General features: G+C 41.6%; 1 protein-coding gene across 2 annotated transcripts in view; it reads left to right on the top strand.

Annotated features, from left to right (window-relative positions):
• The window catches only part of LMAN1 (lectin, mannose binding 1), a 35,189-nt gene extending 25,975 nt beyond the window's left edge, over window positions 1–9,214 (top strand). For both annotated transcript variants that reach the window (XM_018570410.1, XM_018570403.1), the window contains exons 11-13: window positions 5,821–5,968; window positions 7,882–7,997; window positions 9,146–9,214. In XM_018570410.1, the coding sequence (XP_018425912.1) occupies window positions 5,821–5,968; window positions 7,882–7,997; window positions 9,146–9,182 (301 nt within the window). In that variant the 3' untranslated portion in view covers window positions 9,183–9,214. The remainder of the gene's footprint in view (window positions 1–5,820; window positions 5,969–7,881; window positions 7,998–9,145) is intronic.
• Window positions 9,215–9,768: the final 554 nt, after the last annotated feature.

Raw genomic sequence — 9,768 nt, 5'->3', positions numbered from 1 at the left:
ATATATATATATATATATATATATATATATACACATATATACATTTTTATTTTACCTTAGCCCTTTATTTTTATTTAGTCCTAGCCTTAATACGTGTAGAAGATATATGTAAAACCACTAACTTCCTTTGAAGTTAAGTAATGTACTCTTTCTATGTTGATCTGGTTCTTTCTTTTGTGTACATTATATATTTGTGTGCTGTGAAGAAGACCTGTACATTCCCATTGGTCAGAGCTGTATCTATGTAGGTCATCTGCACGGTTAAGATTATCATAGTTTTGTTTTCTGCTCCAGCTTTTGCTTTAATATTCTTTTGTGAATCTTTTCTTCCAAGTGAGCAAATTAGGTTAAGCAGTAAAAGTCTCAAGCCCTGGCCTTATTTAATATTTACTTAAACTCTTCTTAATATCCCCAGCCCAGATTAAACTCCTGTTTATGGTTATTCTTAGAAAAATGAACAGCCTCTTTCCTCCTTGTTGCTGCTCATATTCAAGTTTTTTTTACGTTGATCTTCCTGTGGAGAATTAAGTATTTTTCCTTGTGCAGATTTGTGGATTTTTATTCCTAAATCATCTCATTGGGAGCTCTGCCTGTGTTGATGCCTTGCTTAAGATTTAAAAAAAGCGGTTAATATCTAATATGTTTCTCTGAGGGATTTGTGTTTTTATGATTTTAATCCTGGCATGAAGCCTATTGCCAATTTCAGAACGCAAATGACCTCTTAAGCCTTTTTGTGTTTTTTGATTTAATTTATTTTCTAATGAAGGGCAATATGCACTGTGTTTAAAGTACTGTGCTTGATTTTTTTCTTTTTCTTTTGAAGTGACTTTACACTTCAAAACCTTCTCTTTCCCAAAATGATGAAATTAATACAATGCATGCACCTCTAGGTACCTCATTTAACCTTACCCCAGGGTCTTTGGGGACCCAGGAAACCCTGAACTTGGGGCATTTTGATATGCTGATCTCTGGTTTTGCTGTGAGTTTGGTAATGGTGCACAAGATGCAATAAATGGTACAGGTTATAAACTGAGGGGGTGAAAGGGTTAATGTATCGGTCGCATCCAGTGGGAGGATGGAGGTGAAGGGGTTCATGTATAGATGTACAGGATAAGGGAGGTGAAAAGGTTAACATACAGGTCAGAGCATTTTTGTTTTTTGCTGCTACTGCAGTTTGTTTTCATTAGGAAGTAATGATTGGATGACTCATGTCATGTGATAACCAATCACAGCGGCCACAGAACAGAGCCGGTCCAATCGGCTCTGTCTCTAAAGTCGTGGCTCTCTACTGTCTGACAGCGGCCACAGCCGCGCCCAAACAAGTGTTCACTGGAGGACATACGCGTAAGCTCGGGTAATTCCCCTCTCAGACATCTGTCCAAGTGCGTGACCCCATCCGAAAAGATTTCCCTCTTGTTCTGCGGACAACTTTTTTATTTCTCAGTGAAAATAGTTACCAGAACAAATGGAGGCAAGTCTCTGTAATGGGGATGAAAATAACTTGACAAAGGGTCTAACCTTTCCAAAAAAGTAAATAACATTTTGCCTAGATATACACTAATGATTTCAATGGGAAGATCTAAAAAAAGGGGTCCTGATAGTGGTCCATGACGACCAGCGCTGGGCAAATGCAAGAATAAAATAAAACTTTAGGTAAATTTAGGGATGCACCGATACCAAGTATGTGGGCGAATACTCGTACTCGCCCAAATTTTTTCGACATTTATCACGATGCCGTAACTTCCGGTATCGGGAAGCCAGGCGGCGAGGCATGACACGCTGTTCGGCTTCCTGATTGGCCAGTAAGCCGGCCCCATGCTCCCATGTCACCAGGGAGTATGGAGCTGGCTTCCTGGCAAATCGGAGAGGCGGGTAATGACTTGCTCTCCGGCTTCCTGATTGGCTGGGAAGCTTGCTCCATGCTTCCTCGTCACCTGGTGGAACTTCCTTAACCACTTCAAGACCAGGTGTTTAGACCCCTCAATCAAGTAGAATCCATCTTTTTTTGTTACTTTTTTTTAATTGTTTTATTGAAATGGTTGATTTTTTTTGGGGGGGGGTATACAATTTTCATATAACTGGGCTGAGGTCTTTCTCTTCCCCAGACCGCATGAAAGTTGCATACATGCTGCGGCTGTTTTTTTGTTTTCGTCCCTGTACATGAAAACATGAAGCATCTGCAGTTGTGATTTCTTCAACATTTCTATCACACACAATAAGCTTCTAAGAACTAAATTCCGTTACTGGGGGTTAGTGTTTTTTTTTCCCTTTGTGTCTTTTTTGCCAGAAGTAGAAAAGAGATTAAAATCCCCATGATGATAAATATTCCCGTTACAGACCTTAATCTCCTTTGCGACGATAGAAAAGTAACATAACGGCACAGCTGAGCGATACAAGCATATTGATTAAGCAGCATGTCTATGTGTACTTATCCGATCACGTTACAGATCTGTGTAAACGGCCCGCTCCCTAAATATTCCGGCACCAGCCGAGCACATATGGGAAATGAGTTTCTCTTATGTTGAATGTAATCTTGGACGTTAGCTCTAAATCTTTCCTTATCCTTAAGCCTCTTCATTTCTTGCACAACTGCATTAATTTCTTTTGGAAAGCTTTGCATTTCTCGACCGTACAGAATTCTTACTGTACAGAGGACAACTAGTTTGTCTCATCATGTGGAGCACCAGAAGAAGGGGAAATGTGTGATTTTTATTTTTTATTTTTTTTTATTTTTTTTGTTATTTAAAGAGAACCTGTGCTAAGAAAAATTTACTAGCTGGTATCACTGACTCGCTACTTAAAATGCTATATGCCTGGCTGTCTGTAACTGCATCAAGTCGCTGATATGGAAGAATTTTGCTGTTGGGTAAAGCTAAAAAAAAATTATCTACGAGGGACATTTTTCTTTTTTCATTTTTACTTATTTTACTTTGCTTGTTCAAAAACACATTTTCCTTTTTTTGCTACCAATTTGATTTGATTTGCTTTGTGTACACCGCATACACAATGCCGTGTATACTAAGGTCCCTAAAGTAGGAGCTCGGTGCATATACGCTGGAGTCACATAATCGATGGCTGATGTAAGAAGCTGTGGGGAAGATGGGAGCAGTGGCAGTGGAGTGGACAATTAGTGCTTGTGAGCTGTCAGCACTTTTCGAGGACCAAATTAGATTAACAGGGTAAGTCCACTTTCCCAGGTCAATCTGTGAAAAATAAATTTGCCTCCTCCAATCTGGCCCCCTCTTCCCCCTTGCTACACTTGCCTTTCGGCGAACGCTCCTTCCCCTCCTCTGGCATGGGTGTAGTATCCGTACTCCGTATTGCAATGTAGCGCAGCCCTGTCACCTGACCGCTCTGACCAATGAGAAGCGCTGCTGACCTTGCTAAGAAGCGCATCTCATTGGTAGTACACCCGTACCGGTGGAGAGGGAGGAGCGTTTGCTGAAAGTTAAGTATAGCGGGGAGGGGAAAGGGGGCCAGATTGGACGAGGTAATTCCATTGTCACAGATTCACCTGGGAAAGTGGATTTACCCTTTTAAATCTGCCATAGTGTGTACGTATGCGTATACTTAGGTCCAGTTCACGCTAATGTTGTTAAATATGTTGGTACATTTGAATGGCAGCCAGCACACTTTGTGACAGATGTGAATTGCAGCCCAGCGCAATGTGCAGCGACGCACTAACGTGTTGTGGTGTTCTGGCAATAAATGGTGCATGCAATTGTGTGTAAAATCTGCGCTTTTGGGGTTTCCTTTCAATGCAATGTTTCGGCAGCAGTGAAAACAAGTGAATCCTAAAGTCACTCTTTACAATCTCAAGACAAAGTCACTGCGCTAAAAAACTAACAACTTACACATAAATATACAAAAACAATAAAGTGCCTAGTGATATCCCCAACATAATACGCAACCTCCCCTATGGTTAAATTCAATACAATCTCAAAACTGCATGTGCAATGTGTTGTGATCCAGATCACATGTGCAACTCCACAACTTGGTCTCAAACAAAAACAAAAAAAAGGCTCTTTAAGAGGATATGTCAGCAATATATAAAGTGCAAATGTTCAACATTCCAAAAAGGTATTTCTTAGTGTGATATCCTTAGTGTTTCTGTGTAATCAATACACTCACCAGACTCCTTTGACCACTATTAAATGGCCAAACTGCACTCAGATTCAAATCCTTAGCGAGCCGCTCTCCCAGGACAGCTGATGGCAACCTCCTTTGCATTCAATATCTCCTTTTCAGTTTGCTGTTTTATTTTAAAAAACTGTTGGAAAGTCTTCATGACGAAACATGTGAAGGAGGAGTTAACACGCTGATGTCATCAAGCTGACCACGGGGTGAGAAGCTGTTTGCCAGTGGAGGAATTATACAGCTCTGCCTATTAAAGGAGAACTATGGGGTTAGGGCTTTTCCCCATAGTTCTCCTTAGGGTAACGGGAGGACACAAACTAGCGTCCTCCCGTGACCCAAAGCTCAGTATACCGCGAGCTACAGCTCGCGGTATACTGAGACGCCGCAGCCAGAGCGGATCCTGACTTAGACTACGGGATCCGCCCAGCTGCGTGAGTGACAGCTGGCTCTGCCTATCTAGAGGCAGAGCCAGCTGTACCCGCCCCTCCCCCGTCCGTTCCGCCAGTCAGCGCTGGCAGATCGGAGAGGGGAATCCAGCCCCTCCCCTTTTACGGCAGAGAGCTGTGACAGGATCGAGAGGTGAGCGAACCCGGTATGTGTTCGCTCACCTCCCGATCTACTGAGCCGACCTGTGACAGTCTCATTGTCACAGGTCGGCTAGAACTATGAGGTGAGTGAAAAGCACTCACCTCATAGTTCTCCTTTAAGCCTTGAATATAAGTATATTTTGTAAGTTTTTTTTTTTTAGCGCAGTGACTTTGTCTTGAGATAATAAATGGCACTGCTCTGCAATACAAGAACATGTGTTGCCTTATGCTGCACTGCAATGTGCATCCATTGGCAAGGTGCATTGCATGGCACCATTGCATATATTGTGTACTGCCACACGATGTGGTAAAGTGCGCGGTATCGCACCGTGTGAACAGGCCCTTACTCATTACAGAAGTTGCTCCCTTTTCTCCCCTCTTAAATTGGCACACCTGACCAGTGACTCACCGTAGTGAAGCCATGTAAGCCAAGCCACTAGCATTTTCCAAAAGGAGAGGTTGGCAGCGACAGACTACATATTTCTTGGCACAAGTAAAGGTTTTCCAAACCTGAGCCATTCTAGGTGAACATAAAATGAGAAACCGCATACACAGATCTTTCCTTTAGTAAAAAGAAACAAATATCAGGATAGGTTAAATTGGTATATTCAGCAATATAGGCAGCTGAAGCTAAAAGCAAAGCTCACATTTTCCTGTAAAAGTCAGGCTTAGCAACACCCCTTCCACATCTTGAGCCTCCTTGTTGGTCATTGAAGCCTGTCATCACATGGGATCAATAGGTAAGCAAGAGGGGAGTGGGGTCAAGATCAACTTTTACAGGAAAGGTTGACAGTGGTATATAACTTCAACTGCCTATATCTCTGGATCTACTATATAATTCTGGCAGTTGAGAGGGGAGGGGGTGTTCCTGAGCACCTGATTATCATACAGAATGCTCCCAGCCTTCAGAAGATACTTTTAAGAAGAACAGAAATTGTGTACAGGCAACTATCGGGCATATATGCTTATTGATTGGTTGGTGGTAGTAACAGGTACACTTCAGGGATCTTTCCTTATTGAAATTATTTACGACGAATTTGCAAGTCAGCAGGGTCATTGATCGTTATGTGTATTTGCTTTTTCTCCGAATGCTTAGGAATTCTGTGGGCGAAACATTAAGAATGGTGTCTGGAAATCAGAATTTAGGTGCTGCAGGCTACGAGACCACCCAGCACTTCAATGACCTCAAAGAGCACCTCCACGTGGTGAAGAAAGACATCGAACATCTAGTGCAGAAGAACTTGGTAAGTATTTGAAAGTGTAAGTTCCTCTGCTACAGAGATTGATGTGACTGGCTCAGTGTTTATTAATAATAATAATATGTCCTATATTTGTTTTTTATCTAGATTTATTTTTTTTGTAATGTTATATTTAACGCCTGCCTCCAGGGGAAACACAACCACCCTCCATCCCCACACTGCAAGGGTTCACTGCTCCTTTATGTCTACAAGTATGTTGTAAAGGAGTTTTACTTCCCTGATCCCTGCTGGCTCCATGCCCGCCACCCGCTGCCTTCTTGGCACTCCAGCTGTGCCAAAACTACAAATCCAAACATGCATCTGCCTCTGGGAGTTATGTCTGTGGCTGTCAGAGCCTTGCATTGCCTCATGGGACTTGTAGTTCCAAAACAGCTGGAAGCCAAGGTTCGCCACCACTGTCCTAGACATAAATGAGCAGTGAATCCTTGCAGTAGGACTACCCCCGCATGAAGGTTTTTATTTCCCCAGAGATGGCCTTCAACATTATTAGATAGATTTCTAACTTGCAATTGCAAACAATGACCAACTTCCACCCTCAGTCCCGACCTTTTTGTTTTGTGGAATCCAATCTCCTTTTGAAATCCTGACTTTGACGGTAATGCAAAAACCCGTCAACACAGGCCCCTAAAAGAATATAAGCAACAGTCCCTGTTCTTGGCTCTTCCAGGGATTAGGTTTTAAGTTCACAATGATGGTCAAGAAGATCCGAAATACTACTGGTCAGGTTAAACTTGCATGTATTCATAGATCCCGTCCCATGTTTACAAATTAAAAACATTAATTTATTTGGGCTCACTGAACCCTTTTTCTGAATGCAGCAGGCAAAGGTAAAGTAGCCATCTGTCCAAGCTCACTCCTGTATTGGACTACAATCTCATTAGTAAACTAAACATGAGATTGTAGTCCATCACAGGAGTGAGCTTGGAGTGGTGACTACTTTACAACACACACAGGGACCATGGGGAAGAAAAGTAGCCCCCCTCCAGAAGGAAAGACAGTGTCGGCATAAAACAGTATCTCTTCTTTTGAGTAGTCATTCTTATTGAGATTGTGCCATATAGAGGTCAATGTGATCTTCCTAACCAGTGGGGAAAGGAATATGGGTCTGCCATCTCTGACCTTGTACCAGGGTAACTGCTGTCTTTCACAGGCTTACAGTATTGAAGCAAAAACTCATTGCGGGCAGCCAAGCATCTCGTTTTTTTTTTAGGGAAAGAGATCAGCAGTTTCTGTCTTACCACATTTTGTTTTTGTGACTTTTTGTTCCCAGAGCAGTGCTAACCATGATTAGGGGAGGCAGACATCCATTTGTGAATCAATATAATTACTAACCAATTGTTTTAAAAAATTAAAGTGACACTAAACTCGGGAATTAAATCTTAAAAATGATTTCAAGCACCTTAACTGTTTACCAAAAATGTATCTTATTTGTGTATCACTCGGCTGTAGATCCTCAAATCATCTCTGAATTGGTGCTGACACTGTCCTTCTTCTGGAGGGGGGCTACTTTTGTTCCCCATGGTCCCTGTGGGTGTTGTAGTCACCTCCCCAAGCTTGCTCCCACGATGGACTACAATCTCGCATTTCGTTTACTAATTTGTGTTGAGATTGTAGATCATGGTAGCGAGCTTGGAGCGGTGACTACAACATACACAGGGACCATGGGGAACAAAAGTAGCCACCCTCCAGAAGGAAGGACAGTGTCAGCACCAATTCAGAGGTGATTTGAGGATCTACAGCTGAGTGATACACAAATAAGATACATTTTTGTTAATAGTTAAAGTACTTGGATGCATTTCTAGGATTTAACGCCTGAGTTTGTTATGTTCTTGTTTGCCTAACATGATTTCATTTAATATTTGGTTTCATACAAATTGTTTTCTTTCCTTTTTTTTCAGCCACATGAAAAACAGAGGTGTCCAGAAATTACCATCCCTTCTTGTCTCTCCACTACACACTTCTTTATGTTTGTAGCAGTTCAAAGTGTTTTGTTAATTGGTTACTTTATGTACAGGTAAGCAAAGGATCAGTCAGTGGGCATATTTAGTTGCATACTCAGTCGGTGACTCCTTCTATGACTGATAAAGTGGGTTTAAAACATTCTCGGTCATTATGTTTCCTGGAAGCAGTGCATCATTCCCAGTTCTAGTGATCATACGCCTGCCATTGTCTGTCTAGGTGAATGACAGTCACTGCTCTCTGCTGTGAGCGGAGACTGAGAGTTATCTGATCAGTGGTCATGTGATCGGTCAGCTCTCGTTCTTCGAACTGGCATATGATAGATGCAGTGTCCTGCGCCAGCTACTATTAGGAAAGTTTGTTCTACTCTCCCCTTACTTAGTAGGGTAGTTCAACTCTCCCCTTAGAATTAGTAGCTTCAACCCATAGTAGGCATAATTCTGCCCCCATAGTCTGAGGAAGCCCATTATTGGGTGAAACATGTCAAAGTGAAGAGGATCCACAGGAGGACGATGTGTACCTGGTATGCTATAATAAAAATCTGTGACCGATGCTGTAGGATTACTGGCTCGGCCTTGTATGCCCCTGCCATTCTCTGTGGTGCTGCTGTGAACAGGTTTTGATATTGGGCTATTGAAGTTGGAAATCTGAACAAATGTGCAAACAAAAGGAATGTTACATTACGTTTGCCTTTCTTAATAAGATTGTTAGTAGGGCTGCAGCTAATGATTATTTTCATAATCGATTAGTTACCTGATTATTTTTTACTAATCGATTTGGTTGTATAAAAAAAATTATCTCTATCCAGGTTTAGGTCTTATTAACTAGCCTGCATAGTTACATATGTTGAAAAAAGACACAAGTCCATCGGGTTCAACCTATAGAGATATGAAAAAAAGGAAAGTAAAGCCTAAACAGAACACTATGCCCACAATTACCCTCTGTTGATCCAGAGGAAGGCAAAAAAAAACCCCTATAAAGCATGATTCAATTTGCTCCAACAGGGGGAAAAAATTCCTTCCCGATCCCATAAAGCACTGAAAAAAGAAATCATCTGGTTGTAGTATGATGGACCTCTCGTGTTTTATTAGATATTACTAAGAAAAATGGACGTCTTGACAGCGTTGATGTTTGTTTGTTGGATCCAGGGTGTAAACAAGCCTGTCATACTTATAACTACACTGTCTTTTTTTTCTTTTTCAGAAGTCAGCAAGAAGCAGCAGCGAAAAAGTTCTTTTGATGAGCCATTGTACATTGCGCCACACTACATCCGGCGTATGTCTGTATGTAAAGGACTGCTCGACTAGTTTAAATTATTGAACTTTCGAAAAAAACTGCGACAGAAAAAAGATTTGGTTTATTAACAGATGGATATGAATACAAGAAAGGGATGATGAGAAATATTTTTATCTATTTTTTAAACTGTCCACGAGAATTGCATTTTTTTTCCATTTTATTGCAATAACGTCTAGTTTGTGATCGTTATTCCTAACACCCATCTACACTCAGGGCTGTTTCTAGATCGTTTTCTTCTTCTTTTTTTTTCTGCTCTCCAGCTAAAAAGCTAAATTTACCAATAGACATGCTTTATTTTGTTAAACCTAAAGTAAACCAGGCTCACTTTATAGCCTACATCCTCTGTTAATGGGCTTGGAGCCCCCCTCTGCTAAGGGCTGGCAGCCTTGGAAATACACAATACTCTGGGTATGAGTGATTATCTATCCATCTCCCTTTTCTCCCCCTATGCAGTGCACAGCGTCTAAGTGAACTGTTGCCAGGCCTGACCACTGCCAATGGGTGTGAGAGGAAGATCCCTATCCCTGTGT

This window comes from Nanorana parkeri, unplaced genomic scaffold, assembly GCF_000935625.1.
Source record: "Nanorana parkeri isolate BGI_ZX_2015 unplaced genomic scaffold, ASM93562v1 scaffold38, whole genome shotgun sequence".
In the NCBI taxonomy this organism is placed as follows: domain Eukaryota; kingdom Metazoa; phylum Chordata; class Amphibia; order Anura; family Dicroglossidae; genus Nanorana; species Nanorana parkeri.
Note: the sequence above shows the minus strand (reverse complement) of the source record. Positions and strands in the feature narration are given on the sequence as shown.